The sequence below is a fragment of the Rhipicephalus sanguineus genome, chromosome 11, assembly GCF_013339695.2.
Source record: "Rhipicephalus sanguineus isolate Rsan-2018 chromosome 11, BIME_Rsan_1.4, whole genome shotgun sequence".
NCBI classification, from domain to species: domain Eukaryota; kingdom Metazoa; phylum Arthropoda; class Arachnida; order Ixodida; family Ixodidae; genus Rhipicephalus; species Rhipicephalus sanguineus.
The window spans coordinates 37,522,601-37,544,774 of NC_051186.1; the positions used below are offsets into that span (position 1 = coordinate 37,522,601).

Sequence of the window (22,174 nt, forward strand, 5' to 3'; positions counted from 1 at the left end):
GTTCATGCACTACTTAGCCCTAAATTGTCGCATTTGAATTCGTGAACATTGTACTCAACTTTGTGTGTTCCAACCTTTTTTTTTTTTCTTGCAGACGTGGATTGAGGAGAAGACGAAGCTGCTGCGAGCCACTGAAGACTTGGGCGATGACCTGACAGGCATCATGACACTGCAGCGACGTCTTTCTGGCATGGAGCGCGACCTAGCCGCCATCCAAGCCAAGGTGAGCCCATTGCGAAGGCCGCAGTTGCTTACGAAAGCTTTAAATTGCTCATAACGCGTTTTGGCACGGCGAAACAATACAGTCAAACTGAAGCAATACAGTCAAACTTTGATTTATGTAATCTGAAGAGGCGTCACATGATTGTTCGACATACCATACATTCTCACGTATAACCTGCACAAAAATGCAGAAAGTTCAGAGCTAAAGTCGGGTGCAAGCTAAATGCTAATTTCAGTGTGCAAGTTGGCTTCGAATGATAGAGAGCTGAGCTAGTTGGTAAGTATTCATTTTAAAGGACAGGGCGTGCAAACATAGACACAAGAAGGAAGTCAAGGTGTCTTGACTTCCTTCTTGTGTCCGTGTTTGCACGCCCTGTCTTTTAGAATGAAGTTGGCTTCACGGCACTGCTTCACGGTAATGTAAGAAAGGTGGCTTTATGTCAAAAGTGCCGTGATTTTTTTTAGCTATCTTTATTTCTTTGCAGTTTGTAGTTGGGAATGCGAGTTATATGCTGGGGTGGGTTATACGCGAGACTATATGGAACTTTTGTCGTTGCTTTGAGCTGAAGCACAGCCAAACTATGAGCCACACGCTGAAATGCTTAGTTTGCATGTCAGCAGTGGACTGCTGACTTCACTGCACCGCTTACCTATTAATTGGAACATTGGTTATGAGACGAACATATTCGTGTGTGGCAGTTACCCTTTGACTTAGTTGCTTATTGTCCTAAAGCAATCTTGTTACTTTATAAAGTGATTCTGCTATGTTGTGCGACATTGCTTATGACAATGTATGATGTAACGAGGCACTCTGTCACTTCATGTACCACACACTGTGTCTTTTGTGTGGTGCTGCACTTGCAAATTACGATTTCTGTTTGCAGCTGGATGCTCTGGACAAGGAGGCAGAACGCATCAAGCAGGAGCACCCTGAGGTGAGAGAAGTTAGATCTTTTTGAATCATGCTAATCATGCGAGTATTAACTGCCTCATGCGCCTGTTTTAAGTTTCTAGAGCAATCTAAGTGTAGCTTGACTTGTTCAACATTATATTGTGCTATTCTCTTTCATTGAGGCTTTTATATACTTCAGCATTAGTTTTATGTTGTTACCTACCTTGAAATTCAAGCTATTCAGATGATGGGAAGGTTCCGTAATCCACCCATCGTGTTTGTTTAGCACCTATAAAGCTGCACTGCGAAGCATCCAGCCGTAGCGGCTGCGTATTAAAGTGGGTTAAAAGTGGACAGGCCCGTGTGCTTTGATTTAAGGCCGCGTTTAAAGAGCCCCAGGGGATCAGAAATAATTAGGAGTCCCCCATTACTACATGCCTCAATCACATCATAGTTTGGCAAATAAATCTGTAGATTTCTTTTTTCCATTAATCTGTGGACTTGTATGCATACACTAGACTAGTCGTCTTTAGAGTTGGATAAAGTTCCTTTCTCGTCAGGCACAGGAACAGTCAAGTTCAGATTTTTTTGTCATTCTAAAATTTTGAATCATGCCATTTTTTTTAATAGATGTTAGGCACCCATTAGCTATCGCTGTACATTGTGTTATTTTACATTGAACTTACGAAAATTGGACGTGCAGGTGCATATTATAATCGGGTACGTACGGTACTAGCATCAGTGACAGAAGTATGGTGCATGTGTGTTTTCATGGAAATGAGGAAAAGCTTCAATTGTGCTGAACTCGGTTTGAATACCTTCCCTTATCTAGAGGAAATGAAATGGCCTTCTTGAGCATATGTTGTGTATGTTTTTTTTTTGTTTCCTAGCCATGTGGTTGATTACATGAAAGCTGAAAGTGCCTGTGAAAAATAGCAAGGTTCTTACCACTAAATTTTATCGGGTGACTCGCAGGAGGCTGAGGCCATCCAAGAGCGCATTCTGCAGATCAAAGCAGTTTGGGAGCAGCTCACGCAATTGCTCAAGGAGCGCGACGCCAAGCTGGAAGAAGCCGGCGACCTGCATCGATTCCTGCGCGACCTCGACCACTTCCAGGTACGTTCGCGACACCGCGCCTGTTCCGTGTACCACACATTTAGTGGCCAATAAGAGAAAATCGCACGTAGAGCATCATGAAATGATGTCTTGTATATCTGATTTACTGCAAAATGCCACAGAAAATAATACCAGTGTCACAGGGGCACCTTTGATAGTGATCAGTGTCAATCCGGATCAGATTTACTGAGTGCGATCAACAGTGGTCACTGTTACATGGTCCAAACTAATCTGTATCGGGCTCGACACAAATGTTAGTCAAATCGCAATTTGGGAGCCAGATTGCGTCTTGATCTTGATCCGGCATGATGGCAATTAAAAGTGACAGTGTAGCAGCACCTGATTTGGATCGAGCCTCGTCTGGATCAGCTTTGATCACGATTGAAAGTGCCCATGTGACACCTGTACAAAGCTTGTATGGAAAATTAATTTTTTAGGTTAAGAAAATTCTATTGTCTGGAAATCAAAACCAGGTACTGGTGCAGTGGTCTCAGGTTCCATTGTGTATAGCAACAGTCTACTAAAACATTTAGGCATTTAACATTCTTTTAAATAAGGCAGCACGCAGATCTCATAAGTGCCTGCTTGCTTTGGCATTCTATAACTCAAAATGTTCACATTGCTCCTGACCTAAGAAACACTGACCTAGTTATTCAACAGTATGAACTTTTTGTGATATTCTAATGGTTATTTTGCCAGAGTGCATGTTTTTCGTCAAAGTGTACATGTGAGCTGGTTGGTATGGCAAAGCAACAGCTTATGGATATAACAAAGTGGAAGTTTCGACGAATTAGTGCAACGTGCTTTGGTAATCTTATAACAGTGCAGATGACAGGAGACCTGTAAATAAACCTATGATGGTGAAATTAACGACATTAGAGTTCTCGTAGCAGAATTTATCAATCTAAACCAATTCATTGTTTCACTTTAGTGTTTAACGCTGGCACGGGAAAGCAACCGACTAAACCGCGCTGCGCCCTTGCAGGCGTGGCTGACCCGGACGCAGACGGAGATCGCGTCGGAGGACGAGCCGACCACGCTGCAGGAGGCGGAGCGGCTGCTGGAGCAGCACCGCCTGATCCGCCAGGAGGTGGACAACTACACGGACGACTACACCAAGATGATGGAGTACGGCGAGCGCATCACCTCGGATGCCGCCGACGAGGACCCCCAGTTCATGTTCCTGCGCGAGCGGCTGCGCGCCCTGCGCGACGGCTGGGCCGAGCTGCGCCAGATGTGGGAGAACCGGCAGGCACTGCTCTCGCAGTCCCTCAACCTGCAGCTGTTCCAGAGAGACACCAAGCAGGCCGAGGTGCTGCTCAGCCGCCAGGAACACCACCTTGCCAAGGACGAACAACCCGTGAGTCGGTGTAACCTGCGTAGTTTTGACGTGTTTGGGTGGGTGCTTGTCTCTGAGCACTGTCGTGCCGTAATCTGAACCTCCTTTACTGCCAGCCACAACTTTTGTTTTTCCATCAAGGTGGCAGTTTCAATAATCTTAAACACCAGTGGAGGGAATTGTATAGGTGTCAGCTAAAGATAGCTTTAGCCTCAGGTTGAGTGACATCCAGAGTTTTTTTTCAGCTGCCTGAAACACAATCTCACAAATGGTCAAGAAGCCTGTGACCATTGTGCTATCATGTCATTAATCTACAGGTCACTGAATTGTGCCAGCTAGGACAGTATTCATCAAAGTGGTAGTTTGTTTACTTGTCTATAGAAACATCTTGCCAAGGATTGGTTAATGATTAGTTGCAATAATGTGGCTGAGAGCTGCAATAAACTTTAATGAGTTGGACCAACCATAGCAGTAGTCAGGTGGCAGTCTACCATTTCCAATTTGGAAGGTTCAGGGTTCAATTGCCAGAGCCACTGTGCAACCGCTGGTTCTTCTAATGGGGGAGGGGGGCACCCAAACGTGGCGCTTCTTGAGAAAGCACCCTCTTTTGTCTTTCACTCTCCCTCTCTCACTACGACTCAGTACTGTGCTCCCTTATGGGTTGCAGAAGTAAGAGTTTCCTAACCTCAAAAACCGCTGTCTCACTGTGCAGGCAAGCCTGGAGCAAGTGGAGGACCTGATCAAGCGTCACGAGGCCTTCCTCACCACCATGGAGGCTAATGACGAGAAGATCAACGCGGTTCTTCAACATGCCCAGCGCTTGTGCAGCGAAGGTCACAAGGACGCCGACAAGATCCGCAAGAAGGCAGACTCCATTCTCGAGAGGTGAGCTCTCCTTGAGTTCGTTCAGCACCTGGACTGTAGACAACCGGTGGACAGCTAGAGCAACAGAATGGTTACCAAGGGATGGGAAACGCACCCAAGAAAGGCAGAGAGTTAGATGGAGAAACGAAATCAAGAAGTTCGCAGGGATGAAATGGAATCGGCTCGCACAGGATAGGGTAAACTGGAGATCATTGATAGAGGCCTTCGTCCTGCAATGGACTAAAACAGGCTGAAGATGATGATGAGTGCTTCCCCAGCATGCTATGAGTTTAGAACAAGCTTCCTTTTCACTGGTCCGAGCTGTTGTAATGTAGGAAACGTATGCGGTGTAGTGTATTACAAATTTGGTTTGCTGGTGAATCTGCCATTGGTAGCTGTCTTCATGGATCTGGTTTTGCTGCTTGTGGAGTCTAGAAGCTTGGAAAATGCAATTGACAATGCCGACATGCTGTATTTCTCGCTACTGCCTGTTCTGGCAATATTATTTAGTTTGGCAATCGGTTTATTAGTTTGGCAGATTGGCACTTCTGAAACAAAAGAGTACTTACTGGCCAAGCAGAAGGGGAGAAGAATGACATACTCGAGTTTCAGGTCCACTGTTCTTTCTGAAGAGCAGTGCATACTTTAGTTAACTCATCTCACTTCTCTTGACTTCTTGAGTGACTTCTCTCGTATATGTATGAAGGTGGTCTCTTGGCAAATCCTTGTCTCAGTATTTTTTCTTTGGCCAACTTTAAAAAAATTCATGACCCTGACGTATCTTGCAGGAGAGACGCCAACCGGAAGCAGGCAAGTGAGCAGATGGCACGTCTGGCCGACCAGCTCGCCCTGCACCAGTTCCTCCAGGACTGCGACCAGCTGACCGAATGGATCCAGGAGAAGATGATCGTGGCGCAGGATGAGACGTACCGCAGCGCCAAGACGGTCCACTCCAAGTGGACACGTCACCAGGCCTTCGAGGCCGAGGTGCAGGCCAACAAGGAGCGACTGGAGCGCGCCCAGCAGGCTGGGCGTGCCCTTGTGGCCGAGAAGCCCGAGATGGCGCCTCTCGTCGAGCCCAAGCTCCAGGAGCTGGAGCAGCAGTTCAATAACCTGGAAGACACGACCCAGGCCAAGGGCCAGCGGCTGTTCGACGACAATCGGCATGTCCTGTACGAGCAAACGTGCGACGACATCGACTCGTGGATCGACGAGCTCGAGTCACAGGTGCTGGTCTCTGAGACAGGCCAGGACCTGGCCTCGGTCACCACGATCCTGCAGAAACAGCGTGACGTCGAGAACCAGATGGCCCAGAAGGCCAGGCAGGTGGATGCCCTTCAGGGACAGGCGCACTACTTGGAGAAACTCGACCCCAACCGGGCTGAGGAGCTCATCACTCGACGGGCTGTCGTGGAGCAGCGCTTCGAGCGCCTCCAGGCCCCGCTTGAGCAACGGCGGCGCGAGCTACTCAAGAAGAAGGAGGCATACCAGTTCCGACGAGATGTCGAGGACGAGAAGCTCTGGGTGGCCGAGAAGATGCCACTGGTCAAGTCTCCCGACCGCGGTGCATCCCTGTTCGGGGTGCAGATGCTGCGCAAGAAGGAGCAGTCCCTCCGGCACGAGGTGGACCACCACGAGCCGCGAGTGGTGGCCATCTGCGAAGATGGCCGCCGCTTGGCGGCCGAGGGCCACCAGGACGGGCCCGAGTTCGAGCGGCTCGCCCGGGAGCTGGAGGAGCTTTGGGCCGAGTTGCGGCGGGCCCTGGACGCCCGACGCGAGGACCTGCTCGTCTCGGAGAAGGCGCATCAGTACTACTTCGATGCCAGCGAGGCGGAGGCCTGGATGAGCGAGCAGGAGCTGTACATGATGGTGGAGGACCGCGGAAGGGACGAGGCGTCAGCCCAGAAGCTCCGCAAGAAGCACCAGAACCTCGAGGCAGCCGTCGACGACTATGCCGAGACGGTGCGGCAGCTGGGTGACACTGCACGGCGGTTAGTTCAGGAGGATCATCCCGACAGGTGAGATGGGCCGACGCTCATAATGATACAAGACTCGCGATTGTACTGTGTGCATAATCATACAAATCTGGTTTAAACAAGTAACTTCCCCAGTGGGCTAGTTGATTAATCATAGTAAAGCTATTGCAGAACGCAATGACGAAGTTTCTTGACTCGGGCAACATTAAAAACGCGGCATTGAGCACAAACTATCAACTGTTTCTTTTTCAGAAGAAAAGCACGCATAACTATAGCCTACTCACAAGCACATGGCTGCTCTACCAAGCCTGCCCGTGCTCTCTCTTGTCAGTGGTCAGGCTGATTTCGTTTTTGCTGAGTGATAATTGTGGGTGCACTGACACACGAGCTATGCATGGCCATCCGAATGCTGTATGCTTCGATAGCGTCTCCTTTTCTTTGCTTTCTGGCACATGAATAGGCCATATGAGTACCTTGCTGTTACTTTTTCTTTATTTTCTGAAAAATAAGAAGGAGATAGTTCGTGCTCATGCCCAGGTTTGTATACCCACCCCAGTCTGGTCCCTTTGTGGTTTTGTGCTATAACTGTGGTGGTGGAAAGATTTTAGGCATTCTGCCTAAAGTGATCACATTGCTTGCCAGGCTCAAAACATCTGCATTTTTGTGGAATTTGGGAGAGATACAGACTTATTTCCAAAAAGGAGAGCAGAATCGCGCTCCTTTAAGGCTGATGTGCAGGTTCTTACGTTGTTTCGTCCTCAATGCGCAGTGACCAGATCACTGTACGGCAATCGCAAGTGGACAAGCTCTATGCCGGCCTCCGAGACCTGGCCCTGGAGCGGCGGCAGAAGCTTGAGGAGGCCCTGCGGCTGTTCGCCCTGAGCCGCGAGGTCGACGACCTCATGCAATGGATCGCCGAACGGGAAGTGGTGGCCAGTTCCCAAGAGCTGGGCCAGGACTACGAGCATGTCACCCTGTTGCGGGAGCGTTTCAACGCCTTCCGCGACGAGACCCGCACCGTCGGGGAGGACCGCGTCCAGAAGGCCAGCTCCCAGGCCGAGGCCCTGATGACGGGCCCGGACGCGGCGCAGGCGGCCCAGTGGAAGGACGCCCTGCAGGAGGCGTGGGCCGACCTGCTCGAACTCATGGACACCCGTGCGCAGGTGTTGGCGGCGTCGTGGGACCTCCACCGGTTCTTCCATGACTGCCGGGACGTCTACCAACGAATCTTGGTCAGTGTGGTGTCCTCGTCACCTTCTTTTTCGTTTTGTCCTTGGTTCGTTTGGTTCACAGTTGCCATCACGACTAGGCATGGGTGAATATTTGAGCGCTTCAAATATTACAGTATTCCAAATGCATTTCGACGTGAATTTAAATGATTCGATATTTTGAAGTATTCAAAATGAACTAATAGACATATATTTGACCTCGTGTAACCCCCTGTAAAGGTGGTTTCACTGCAGTGTGGGGCTGCTATGCCGTGAAACCACCTATCCAAGGGAAATTCGCACTACCGCGAAGCCACATGTCAAGGTTAAATGTACACATTGCCTTCACCTCGATTAATTATTTTTTAAGTTTAGAAGCTTCTCATACGAGCCTATATGTGCCAAGTGTGGTAAATTTTAAAACCTAACACATTTTTACCGCTTATGACTTGCACCCTATTGCTATTGGAATCTCACCACTATTCTGAGTTGCTTCTACTTCACTTCGAACAAAAAAATTGACATTCACCCAGGCCTCGTTCCAATTCTTAATACAGCAAAAGCTCGTTAATTCGGATTTCATGGGACCGGAAAAAATGTCCAAATTAACCGAATTAACGAATGAACAGGAAAAAACATTAAAATCAAGTTGGAGAAGCATACCTTTATTTGCTGAAGTATTTTGTAATGGTCGTCTGCGTTTTCACGCAGATTCCGGCTTACATTACAATTTTTCTTAACTTTTCCAAATGGCCAACAGCACGCAAACTGTCGGAAGTGCTCAGGCAAACGCCCTCTAATATCAAAAGCGCCTCCGAGACTTCCCGTGAAGTGCGATGAGGTCGCGACATCATTAATAATTTCTTGATCGGGCAGGAGACCAGTCGTGGCGACACAATCATCAATCGCGATTGTAGTCCTGAAGGGTCATATCTGTGGGAAGGACAGCATCGAAGGTCGGGCAGTCACCGTCGGTGGACTCGGCTGACACCTCGTCGATGCTACCGTCGGCTACTGCCGCATGCTCGGGCCTCACATGTAAACACGGTCACAACGGGAAAAAACAAGAACTCCGCAAGAAGAGACGGTGCCGGCACAACACAAGGCAAAATGGCGTCGGAGGCGCAGTGGAGCGAAGAAAGAAGACGCCGACGTTCAGTGACGCTGCGATTGCCCCCACTAGTTGATGACGATGGCGATGTCACTCAAGTTTCGGTATCGCCCCAGTGGTGCCAGCGCTGCTTTACCACACATTTGTGTAGCGGCAGCCATCAGAATTTGTCCGAATTAAGCGGTGCAGAGCCCAATTCTGATGAATTAATGAAGGTTTGGTCCCATAGATTAACATGCACTTCGGCCGGGACCAATAGAGCCGTCCGAATTATCCGAATTTCCGAATTAACGGGTGTCAAATTAACGAGCTTTTACTGTAGTATTGTGCAAGTTAGTTGGGGCATGACAAAAATGCTCATTTTTCTTTATAATATTTCATATGTACTAACTATTTGATTCGAAATTATTCGACCAAATCACTATTCACTACAAACCTTAAATTTACTATTCGCCCATCCCTAATCACAACCACTCGGCATATCTGAAGTGACCACACCTAAAATGTGCTCGACCTTACCGCTCTTTTATTTCCTTTGCAGGAAAAACAAAATGGCATGTCCGAGGAGCTGGGCCGGGACGCCGTCAGTGTTTCGAACCTCCAGAGGAAGCAGGCCAACTTCGAGAACGACCTGCAGACCCTCGGCTCTGCCGTGGAGGGCATTCGGTCACAGGCATCACAGCTGGGAGCCGCATATGCAGGGGACAAGGCGCGTGAAATCCAGGTAAGGAACAGGTTAAACGAACAGGACGACGGCGATCGCTGTTCGTTGAACCTTCATTGTAAACACTAGGGAAAAGCACACGGTGGGATAACCTTTTGGTGAATCGGTGTTTGGTAAACATGATCTATAGTCGCTGACAACCTAAGAAAAAATGTCAGCTCCACTCACAGCCGTCATGTCCCTCCCAGTGAGAAATTACATAAATGCTCCATCCATAGCGCCTGCTCATTTTCATGACTTCAAGTGATTCTCGAGAGTTTCGGATAGTTGACTTTCTCATGCAGACACACATTCGCGTTGCTGGTTTTGGGTTGAAAACTTGAGTGCCCTGATAAGTTCTGTCCGGTATTCTGAGATCGCTGCTCAGCCAAACTTAATGTTTCAGACAGTAACGATGACCCTTAGCTCTTAAGGGGGGACGCGGCTTTGGTATCACGAAAAATGGCAAAAAAATCGATTTTTTGAAAATCACATTTTCAGTTTCTGTAACCCTTTTTATATCCGATTCCAAAAATATCTTCACCGAAAATCGCGTAGAAGTGCTATAAAAAAATTGTTGCGCCTGCCGAGGTGGCGAAAATTATTGGGGAAATTACAAAAAAACACTGATTTTCAAAAAATCATAGCTGCGCAACGACGCCACCGGGCGCCGATATCTTGGGCTCATCGGAAAGCGCATTTCTCAGTCTTCAAATTCCCCGCCGCAGCTGGCTCCTCCCTTCGAAAACAAGCGCACAAAAAGCAAATGTTCGAAGGTCGTTTCGAGCCCTCCGATTGGCCGCGTCCGCCATGTTGCCCCAGCGTGCCTCGCCATTGGTCCGATGCTCGCTCCGGGAGATCGTCGTCTGCAGCTCGTGCGTCTCGAGCTCACGGCTGTCGAAAGTCGCGCTACTTCGTTGCGTGTTCGCAGTCGCTCTGTGTTCACGGCTCGACGATAACTTTGAACAAGAACTACGTTTTAGTTTGGAGCTACTAGCGGAAACTCGGTGGGATTACGATGGCGCGCCGCACTCGTAGCGAACATCGTAAACGCGCGTCTCGGACCGACTCTCTAGCGTTGACTCGTCAGATCCGTGGTTGGAGGTTCTGCTTATGCGCACTTCGGACGTCGTGACGAAGATGATCGAAGGACGACTCTTTGTACTCGCGACCACGCATTACGTACTTTGAAACATCGGGCACCGCGGCCGGCGCGTCTACTGCTCGGAGTCGTCACTAGGCCTAACTCCGCTCACGGCGTCGGCACGCGAGACGAACCTCGAACTTTGCGGGCAAGAGCAACGCGTTAGTGGACTCGCGGCAGTGTGCTTCTTCGCAAGGAACGAAGCGCTTCCCCCGCCGGCTCCTCGGTACAGCGGATGGTCATTTTACGCATCGGCAGCGGACCCCACGGCCAAGCTCGTCGCGCAGCGGACGCGCGTCGGCATCCCGCAATGCGAGGCCAAACACGTTGCGCGCCTATTTTTCGTCGCCGCACCTAGGCATATGCCGCCACCCAGCACATCGCGTGCCGACTTCCCGGACTATGCGGCCGAGCACTTAGAGGTGAAATAAAGCACTGGTGATGCAATTTAGGCGCGCTTGGGGCCGTGCTTGGTATCGCCGTAGCGCTCATGAATCATCTGAAAAAATAAAAGCCTCGCAGAAAACCGTGTCCGCGACCGGGTGAATGATGAAGCGCATCGCAGGCGAGGTTTACAAATTAGCTTGACGAGTGAAACAGGGAGATGAATTCATATCTGCCCAGTTCGCGTCTTGAATAAACTGCTAAGGAATTCCTATTCCACCAATGTCTTGGCCATAACTGCCTGTTATTTAGGAGGAAGGGAGAGGTTGCCATGATCAGAGCCGCTCTTAGCATCCTATAAAAATGATTCAATGATCAATTGCAGTCAAGACTGTTATGTTAATGAGAGCATGAATACAAGAAAGCTGGCAAATCATCATAGTACATGACCTACTTGCATTACAATATCTTGTTTTTTGTCATGTCTATTACACCACTTCATAACTTCGTTTAAAATTCATGCTACATGCTCTTTGTATATCAGAAAAGGATTTTAAGAAAAAAGAAAGAAAACAAAGGCACAACCGATGAAAGGCCACATGTGCAGGAGGTCCAACCTTATAAAACACCTTAAAGATCACAATCTTCTTGTGTTTTAGAGAAGCAAGGCCCTCAAACTAAAGACAGGGCACTCAAGAAAGTGCACATTACGAAGGACTCAAAAGATTACGACCCCAGTGCCTTTTCATGAAGTAATATCGTTGGTACAACTTTAAAAGCCGTTTTCTCAAAACGACTTTTCTTGCTTCCTGCTTCGCTTGTTCCGCTGATTTCTCAGTGACCGCTGGGTCTATTTCAGTTCCGTTTTTTGTTCTATATTCCTTGAAGCACAGTTCAGGGCGTGACATTCTTGCTTTTTCAGTATGGCTTTTTGATAATTAGCTATTTGACGAGTTGCACAAAGCCTCGATGCCTGTTGCACAGTCACCTCATGAAAAATGAAAACTACAAAAAATTTTGTTGCAAATAAAAAAATCTAAGAATGTCATGCCCTTAATCGGACATCTTAGAATGCATAGCACTTTGAACGAGTTTCCTATCGCATTTTTTAACCGAGTCAGACTCGGAACAAGAGCAGAAGGTGAAATATATTGTAAATCAAAAAGTTGTAAAGATATATTCATGAAATTTCTACAGTAGCATTAAAAAAACATTTCAAATAAGTGTGCCAATTTTCATCAAAATCCATGAAGAAATAAGAAAGTTGGTACCGAAAGCCACGTCCCCCCTTAATATGCATAGTATTTACATTAGCTGAGAAAAAGTACTTCGCGTTCAAGCAGAAACCAGCTAGCATGAATGTATTCACAGGTGAAGGGCAGGCATGCCGCGATTCTATGGATTCTGTGGGCGGAGTGCACATATTTTTTTAGGTTGAAAGAAAATGGAAGAACAAGATGTAGGAAAGAGAGATACTTCAAGCTGCTGCTGATGTAATCCTTAACTGATACAGTGGGTGTTCCACCTCCTGGCTGACACAAGGGCACTTTTGAACATCTGTTGAAACAATTGGCAGTTGAACTCAATTGCGAATAATACAGTATTCGAATTCGCTTCGAGACAAATTCAAATTACTTGAAATTTCAATGTATTCGAAATAAACGAATAGACTTAATTTGACCGCACGTGACCCCCCTCCCCCTCCTGTAAAGGTGGTTTCACTGCAGCATGAAAGCGCTACGCCATGAAGCCGCCTATTCAGGGGAAAGGCGCACTGCCATGACGCCGCAGTTCAAGGTTAAAGGGGCCCTGCAACACTTTTCGAGCATGCGCAAAAAGCGCTGCCGATCGGTAGTCGAGGCTCCCGAGAACACACGAGCCAAATATTATAGCGATGCGCACGGCCTGGAATTTACAATAAATTCTCAAAGTCAGCTGAAAATCGCTCCCTCTTCTCTCGACAAATGATGTATTAGTCCGCAAAATATGACGCGATTGTCGGCAGTTCCACCATTGGCTGATGTTATAATCACGATAACACCCTCATTATTACTTTCGTTGTTAATTTTGAGTTCAATAAGTAGATAATATGTATGTTTATATTCTGTTATCGCGTTAAAAACACCGAACAAACATTAATATTAGCACTTCCGGTCTCACCGACAGCTCGTCTGCTCGTAGTTGCGTGGTTCCGTTTTCTTCGCCATGCGCAGTGCCGAAAACGTGAATATTTCTGTGCTTTTGACCATCGCCGGTTGCCGTTGAGAGTGGCAGCCGTTCGAGTGTTGCCTCGTCAGCTGAGAACTGCATCGTCGGCACGTTCTCACGACCGACCGAGGCACGGGCGCAGCGTGTCTCCGATAACAATGCTGGCGTCCGGTAATGGCGGCGCTTCGGGGTCGTCTGCCAGTGCCGTCTTACGAGGCGGTGTATCGGAGTATGGGCCGAAACCGATCTCAGCTGTCATTCGTTCCAAACGAGCGCTCACGTTTGCTTCCATGGTTGGCAGAGCGATGAAAACACTACGGCGTTCGAGGTGCACACCCAACATTACCAAACCGACGCGCAGTTTTCAAGCACGCGCGATACACAGCGTGATCGACTCCGCTCGACGAGAACGACGCAAGCCGACCGGAAGTGGCGGCACAGACCACGTGGTTGCGCCGAGACGCCAGAGAGAAAAAAATGAAAAAAATGCTGCCGGCGCTGACGTCGCCTCCTCGCACCTCCGCCCTTCCTCCCTCCCCTCACGCCGCGCGCAGCTTTCCGCGCGCTCGCTGCGTTGAGTTGAGAGAGAAAGCTGCGGAACGTGATCTCTATAATTTGGTAACACCACTTAGACTTGACGGATTCGAAAAATTTTTGCGGCATATGGCTCGTGAAGAGTCATACGTCAATAATGGGACTATTCCAATATAACAAAGAAAGGTGTTGCAGGGCCCCTTTAAATGTACTTTTAAGGGTACTTGCTTGGGCCAGTTGGTATCTATTTATTGTTACCTTATTGCGCACCCTTTTGAGGACTTAAGACTGAACCACACGAACGTGTTCGTGTGCTCGTGAACGTGTTTGTGTGGTTCAGTCTTCGTCCTCAAAGTGGTGCACAATAACGTAACAATAAATGTACATATTACCTGCACCTATTTTACCAATTGTGCTTGTGCTTAATTGTGCTTTATTACTATTCAACTCCTGCCACTATTCGAATTTGCTTCCACTTCACTTTGAACCAAAAATGTGTCATTCGCTCACGCCTTGTTCCAGTTCTTAAAAATAGTGTGCCGAGTTAGTTGGGTCATGACAGAAATGCTAATTTTTCTTTATACTATGTGATATATGCTATTCGAACTATTCGATTGGACATTATTCACCCAAATCACTATTCGCTTCGAACTTCAAATTTTCTATTTGTCCATCTCTAAAACGTGGGTTTAGCATGCAAAATAGCAAAATTTAAAATGTCTGTTTTTTTTGCTTGTTTCCGACGGCTAGGTTTCTCAACAAATTTGTAATCACGCGCTGTCACTGCAGACGCGTGAAGCGGAGGTGGTCGCAGCGTGGCAGCGGCTGCTGAGCTCGTGCGACAGCCGGCGGGCGCGGCTTGCGGACACGGGCGACCTCTTCCGCTTCCTGAGCATGGTGCGGGACCTGCTGCTGTGGATGGAGGAAGTGGTGCGGCAAATGAACAGCTCGGAGAAGCCACGCGACGTCTCGGGCGTCGAGCTCCTCATGAACAACCACCAGAGCCTGAAGGCCGAGGTGGACGCCCGCGAGGACAACCTCTCTGCCTGCCTCGCCCTGGGGCGTGACCTGCTGGCCCGGAACCACTATGCGTCGGGCGAGATCAAGGAGAAGCTGCTGGCGCTGAGCACGCAGCGGGCGGCCCTGGGCGCCCGTTGGGACGAGCGATGGGAGCACCTGCAGCTCATCCTGGAGGTGTACCAGTTTGCGCGGGACGCCGCGGTCGCCGAGCACTGGCTGCTCGCCCAGGAGCCCTACCTGCTCAGCATGGAGCTGGGACACACCATCGACGAGGTGGAGCAGCTTCTCAAGCGGCACGAGGCTTTCGAAAAGTCGGCTGCCGCTCAGGAGGAGCGATTCGCAGCGCTTGAGCGCCTCACCACGGTGAGTTGGGGAGAAGGTGGATGTGTGGACTTGTTGGTAGTGGGTCATTACTTAAGGGGGGACGCGGCTTTCGTATCGCGAAAAATGGCAAAAAAAAACGATTTTTTGAAAATCACATTTTCAGTTTCTGTAGCCCTTTTTATATCCGATTCCAAAATATCTTCACCGAAAACCGCGTAGAAGTGCTATAAAAAATTGTTGCGCCTGCCGAGGTGGCGAAAATTATTGGGGAAATCGCAAAAAAACACTGATTTTCAAAAAATCATAGCTCCGCAACGACGCCACCGGGCGCCGATATCTTGGGCTCATCGGAAAGCGCATTTCTCCGTCTTCAAATTCCCCGCCGCAGCTGGCTCCTCCCTTCGAAAACAAGCGCACAAAAAGCAAATGTTCGAAGGTCGTTTCGAGCCCTCCGATTGGCCGCGTCCGCCATGTTGCCCCAGCGCGCCTCGCCATTGGTCCGATGCTCGCTCCGGGAGATCGTCGTCTGCAGCTCGTGCGTCTCGAGCTCACGGCTGTCGAAAGTCGCGCTACTTCGTTGCGTGTTCGCAATCGCTCTGTGTTCACGGCTCGACGATAACTTTGAACAAGAACTACGTTTTAGTTTGGAGCTACTAGCGGAAGCTCGGTGGGATTACGATGGCGCGCCGCACTCGTAGCAAACATCGCAAACGCGCGTCTCGGGCCGACTCTGTAGCGTTGACTCGTCGGATCCGTGGTTGGAGGTTCTGCTTATGCGCACTTCGGACGTCGTGACGAAGATGATCGCAGGACGACTCTTTGTACTCGCGACCACGCATTACGTACTTTGAAACATCGGGCACCGCGGCCGGCGCGTCTACTGCTCGGAGTCGTCACTAGGCCTAACTCCGCTCACGGCGTCGGCACGCGAGACGAACCTCGAACTTTGCGGGCAAGAGCAACGCGTTAGCGGACTCGCGGCAGTGTGCTTCTTCGCAAGGAACGAAGCGCTTCCCCCGCCGGCTTCTCGGTACAGCCGATGGTCATTTTACGCATCGGCAGCGAACCCCACAGCCAAGCTCGTCGCGCAGCGGGCGCGCGTCGGCGTCCCGCAATGCAAGGCCAAACACGTTGCGCGCCTATTTTTCGTCGCCGCACCTAGGCATATTGCGCATCGTCACTGAATGCCGCCACCCAGCACATCGCGTGCCGACTTCCCGGAGTGTGCGGCCGAGCACTTAGAGGTGAAATAAAGCACTGGTGATGCAATTTAGGTGCGCTTGGGGCCGTGCTTGGTATCACCGTAAGCGCTCATGAATCATCTGAAAAAATAAAAGCCTCGCAGAAAACCGTGTCCGCGACCGGGTGAATGATGAAGCGCATCGCAGGCAAAGTTTACAAATTAGCTTGAGTGAAACAGGGAGATGAATTCATATCTGCCCAGTTCGCGTCTTGAATAAACTGCTAAGGAATTCCTATTCCACCAATGTCTTGGACATAACTGCCTGTTATTTAGGAGGAAGGGATAGGTTGCCATGATGAGAGCCGCTCTTAGTATCCTATAAAAATGATTCAATGATCAATTGCAATCAAGACTGTTAATTATGTTAATGAGAACATGAATACAAGAAAGCTGGAAAATCATCATAGTACATGATCTACTTGCATTACAATATCTTGTTTTTGTCATGTCTATTACACCACTTCATAACTTCGTTTAAAATTCATGCTACATGTTCTTTGTATATCAGAAAAAGGTTTTAAGAAAAAAGAAAGAAAACAAAGGCACAACTGATGAAAGGCCACATGTGCAGGAGGTCCAACCTTATAAAACACCTTAAAGATCACAATCTTCTTGTGTTTTAGGAAAGCAAGGCACCTCAACCTAAAGACACAGCACTCAAGAAAGTGCACATTACGAAGGACTCAAAAGATTACGACCCCAGTGCCTTTTGATGAAGTAATATCATTGGTACAACTTTAAAAGCCGCTTTCAGTGATTCCACTCCTGCGCCAACTGCGCCAAAGTGCGCCAGATTTTATTTACTGCGCCATCCTGATAATATCGACGAAAATTGCGCCAAACTGCGCCAAAGTCTCGGGTTTGGGGGCGTCTATCACCGGCAATCGCACGGCCGGCGCGTCAGAACATGTGCAGCTTGATCTTGGGGCTGCCAAAGTCGCAACCATGGACCAAGAATTATTCCGCTGAATAAATAGCGCTCGCGCGTGCTTCCCGAATAAGCCACGATGCCATGCACGGTGCCGACGCAGCTTCTGTTCTGCAAGTCGGCTCGACAGCAAAACGCGCTCTCCGCAGAGGCTCGTGACGTCTAGGCCTCTCGGTAGCGAGAAAGTGCGACGGCAATTCATCGGCGGACGTCGTCTGTTCTAGAAACGCTGCTGATAGCTCGTTTCAAGCGTCGCACGGCACGTAAGGAAAGCAATGTTCAGTAATAACTACATGTGCGCTGCTAAAATGCCTGTCACTTCTGTTTCCGGACATCGCGGAATGAAATATGGGATCGCTAGCAGTAGAAATGGAACAATATCGAATTTTCCTTGCTTTGCGTTTATGGAAGAGCACGCGAACGGTGGAAACGCGTTCACACTTTTCCTCGGATATACTTTATCCACAGATCTTCATTCGGAAGAGCTTTTTCGTAATTCCTTCCGCCAGCACGTCCGAGTTTGTAATCACTCTGCGGTAAATACCCCATAAAAGGCCCTGCCCTTTCCAGCTCACGTGCTAGGGTTCCAATTCGAATTTTTTGCTTGCTTTTTAAAATGTCATCTCATTAATAAAAGCATATATCCTGGTCGGAGCAGCCGCAAATACGCAGCTGTCAGTAGCGGGCCAGTCGCTGACGGCCCACAGTGAAGCGGCTACCCCATGTTACACGTCCGCCCCTCGCTTTCGGGCGTCAATAGCTGACGGGTAAAAAAACTCAGTTTCGCTTAAGGGCGAAGCAATGAATGCGATACCAACAAATTGTATTGTTAAACGAAGTAAGGCTAGCAGCTTACTCTTTTGGATTCGATCTCGCGTAACTAAAAAAAACACTGGTTTAAGGGAATATGGCCGCTCCAGGAACCGAAGCGTTTTCTTGCTCTGAGTTCTCTAAACACGAAGTAAGCGTTGAGAGCACAGCAAGTTTACGAGCCGTCTCCTGATGCCTCGAGATGGCGCGCACGCAAGCGACTGCGCCCTTCGAACGATGCGATCCCCCCCGCTCCTCTGGCGTCCTTTCATGCTCGGTACGAAAGACGGGCGGGGCGTTTCCTCTCTGTTTGATGAGCAATCGACGGCAAGCCCGCACGCGGGAAGATGTTATCTCATGCGCTGTCCGTGCGACGGAGACAGACGGCCGGCTAGCTTAATCTCCACTTCAGCCGCGTTTGTCGCGAGCGCTCGCGAGCTTTTACCCACGGCTAGAATGCGCGTGGTGGTGTTATTAATTTGGTCTTTATACAGAAAATTACGGCAATGGCGACGGCAGAAATCCGCGGAGAGCGTCCATATAATTGTTATCACAATAAACATTTTAAAAATGTTGAGGAGCCATTTCACTCTGTGAAGTGGATGATAAGCGAAGCTGTTTCGCGCATGGCAAGGAGGTGACATGGTGGAGGACAGTTTGGTATGTAAGGCCAGGTTGTTAACGTTCAATACGCAATATTAATGCGAAAGCATCAGATGCTTTATCAAACATGAAAATTGACCATCGGCGGCGTCAATCGATTGATGCAAAGAATAATCATGTGATGGCGTCATCATCACGTCATAGATCGTCAAAACTTGTGACGTCATCATGGCGTCATATATCGTGATGTCACGTGACGACGCCATCACGACATCGTCGCTTTACACTGCTTCCGTAATCGGTGCGCCGATCATGGAGCTAGCGCAAAACCAGGTGAGGTGCAGATAGCTTGCATAGAAGGAGGGGGAGGATCAACCCGTCGATCGAGAAGAGAAAGAACCTGGCTTTCGCCTTGGAGTTTTCTTAGGTGAATGCATTAGGCACAGTGTGGCTCATTGGCATTGAGGCACTGCTGTACATCATGGTGTTTGTCTACAATGTCTGCTGATAACCACATAGATGTTTTTAGAGTGTTATTTCATAAAGTGCAATTTTATTGATCTGGTATTCTGTTTATTTGCTAGTGTCGAAAATAATCGCCGAAGAGGTTAATCCAGAACACTCAACTGCATGAGCCCTTATTTTTTCATTAGCGAGTGAAGTATGGAGTTCTCCTGAGATGATTTTTTCTATGAGATTTGCGATGAATCGAAATATTTCTAGCCTTCATAAGAGCCCCATAGTAATATTCCGGTGCTTGAATGTTATTGCGATATGCTTCTGTAGTGCACTCCAGGATGTAAAATTCGCTGCTCCAGAGTGCTCCCAGATGCAAAATTATCTGCTCCAAAGTGCACCAAGATGAAAATTTTCCTGCTCCAAAGTGCTCCAAAACGGAAATTTTGCTGCTCCAAAAATTGCTCCAAATAAGAAGTCCTCGGTAGCATCACTGCGCTTTCTCAAAACGAATTTTCTTGCTTCCTGCTTCGCTTGTTCCGCTGATTTCTCACTGACCGCTGGGTCTATTTCAGTTCCGTTTTTTGTTCTATATTCCTTGAAGCACACTTCAGGGCGTGACATTCTTGCTTTTTCAGTATGGCGTTTTGATAATTAGCTATTTGACGAGTTGCACAAAGCCTCGATGCCTGTTGCATAGTCACCTCATGAAAAATGAAAACTAAAAAAAATTTTGTTGCAAATAAAAAAATCTAAGAATGTCATGCCCGCAATCAGACATCTTAGAATGCATAGCACTTTGAACGAGTTTCCTATCGCATTTTTTAAGCGAGTCAGACTCGGAACAAGAGCAGAAGGTTAAATATATTGTAAATCAAAAAGTTGTAAAGATATATTCATGAAATTTCTACAGTAGCATTAAAAAAACATTTCAAATAAGTGTGCCAATTTTCATCAAAATTCATGAAGAAATAAGAAAGTTGGTACCAAAAGCCACGTCCCCCCTTAAGCTTCTTTGTTGCACGGCAAAGGATGTGGATGCCAGATAGAAATTTACGACACACGTACGACAACACACAGCACTGTGTGTCATCATAAGCTCCTTTCTGGTGTCCATGTCCTTTGCTGTAGGGGTGTGCAAATATTCGAAATTTCGAATATTTTTCTAATAGTGTTTGCTATTCGATTCGATTCGCACTGGAATTTTACTACTATTCGAACTTCCCAAAAACAAACACAGTCAACATCCGATTGAAAGTGACCCCTTCAGATTTTCAATATGCTTCACCTCATTACATTATCATATTGTGGCAAAGCTGCTTTTCAAGCTCCGTTACGGTCGAACTTTGCCAAGAGACAGTCAACGTCCGATTGGAATCGGTCCCTAGATTTTCAAGATGCTTCACCTCATCACACCCCGGTATTGCGGCAAAGCTGCCTTTCTAGCTCCATTAGTCGAACTTTGCCAAGAGACAGTCAACGGCACATTGAAAGTGGTCCCTAGATTTTCAACATGCTTCACCTCATCACATCCCGGTATTGCGGCAAAGCTGCCTTTCAAGCTCTGCTACGGTCGCAAATGTACTAACTCAAGAAAACACTGGTTCCAACATGAAGATGAAAGATGTGGCAGAGGTGAGGGCTCAATTAATGCTGTTTTAGACCTGAACTTTGGGCAGGAAGTCCGAAAAATCGGAAGCCGAAGCTTTTTAGCATCCGAAATTTCAGATGTTCTTATATATCGACGTCTACGAGGCAGATTTGGAACTCCGGACTTGAAGGGAGCACACCCTGTCCACAACATCAGTTAGGCTTCCACAGAAGTTGAAAGAGGAGGAGAGGCTGAGGAAATGGCACCTTTGCCTATCACGTGTAAAGTGTTGTCGGCAACACTTTGGTTGCACCATATCATGTACATAAATAGAATTCGGCCTCTACATTGCCTCATTCTTGATAAGACAACTATGAAACAGCACCCCACCAGTGCTTCATCAACCTAGCGGAAAGAAACACTTTCATGTTGCTATCTCATAAGAATATGCTTAGGAATCCTCTATAACTTTTTTTTTCTGCAATTTCGTTTTGAATTATTCGAAACATATTCTAGAAATATTCAAGAAATGTTCAAAAAATATTCGATTCGATTCGCACTCACACTTCAATATTCGAATTCGCTTCGCACCCAAAATTTTGCTATTCGCACAGCTCTACTTTGCTGCACTACAACGAAGCTTGAGTGGGAGAGGGCGCTCCTTTTAGCCAGTGTCGTTTCGGGGTGTCCGTGGAGGCACACTTGCTACCCGAGTTCGAAGTACTGCTTGGACCTAAGTATCTGTGAGTACTATAATGTACACATGCTTATTATTGAAGCACTAAGCTATTTGCATTAACTATTTGAACGTGTACTTTTCTCCTGATATCCGAGCAGTCTATATATAATTTAGCATAAGTACACGAGTTTCGAGTACCCAGTCGTGTAGAACGTTCGGACGTAGGCAGTATTTTGCTAATATCCAAGCATCCAAAAGTATGAGCACTCAAGGCCTGATGTGTTTGGATGCTTTCAACCTGTGTACTTCTCTACCGACATCCAAGTAGTCCTTGTCATGAGTATTTAGAGTTTTTTTAATAGTCAGCTGTGTAGCTTGTGTGGACTTAAATGCTCCTTAGGTTACATCTGCAGTTTTGATTGCTCTATATTGTAGCAAAGTGCAATAGGCAACCAATTAGCTAGTAATGTAGTAGCATCTCATTCACCGTAGTATCATCAGCCACGTACGTGTTACAGTAAGTCATGTGTCCTGACTGAAGCTGTTGGTACGTGTGCAAATTTCAGCAGTGCTACAACTTTTTTATTCTATATGTACTGTGACTTTTCGGTAACATACTCTGACCTTGTGGTTCTGTTACCAAGAAAACATGAAAGAGATTCAGTGTAACTCCAGCTTTAAACTGGAGTTTATGGTATTCGAATTAGTGATGTGCACGTCACATAAAAGTTAATATAAAAGGAAGTCTCTGAGTGGTTTTACTGTAGTAAGCCGTCTAAGACTGAAAATTATTGGTAGTAGATATATGGCACTGTCGTA

General features: G+C 47.7%; 1 protein-coding gene across 5 annotated transcripts in view; it reads left to right on the top strand.

Moving 5' to 3' along the window:
- The window catches only part of LOC119375625 (spectrin beta chain), a 56,184-nt gene that overhangs the window by 15,299 nt on the left and 18,711 nt on the right, over positions 1-22,174 (top strand). For all 5 annotated transcript variants that reach the window (XM_037645842.2, XM_037645844.2, XM_037645846.2 and 2 more), the window contains exons 9-17: positions 95-223; positions 1,107-1,157; positions 2,090-2,230; positions 3,216-3,590; positions 4,282-4,454; positions 5,222-6,451; positions 7,179-7,641; positions 9,270-9,452; positions 14,491-15,084. In XM_037645842.2, the coding sequence (XP_037501770.1) occupies positions 95-223; positions 1,107-1,157; positions 2,090-2,230; positions 3,216-3,590; positions 4,282-4,454; positions 5,222-6,451; positions 7,179-7,641; positions 9,270-9,452; positions 14,491-15,084 (3,339 nt within the window). The remainder of the gene's footprint in view (positions 1-94; positions 224-1,106; positions 1,158-2,089; positions 2,231-3,215; positions 3,591-4,281; positions 4,455-5,221; positions 6,452-7,178; positions 7,642-9,269; positions 9,453-14,490; positions 15,085-22,174) is intronic.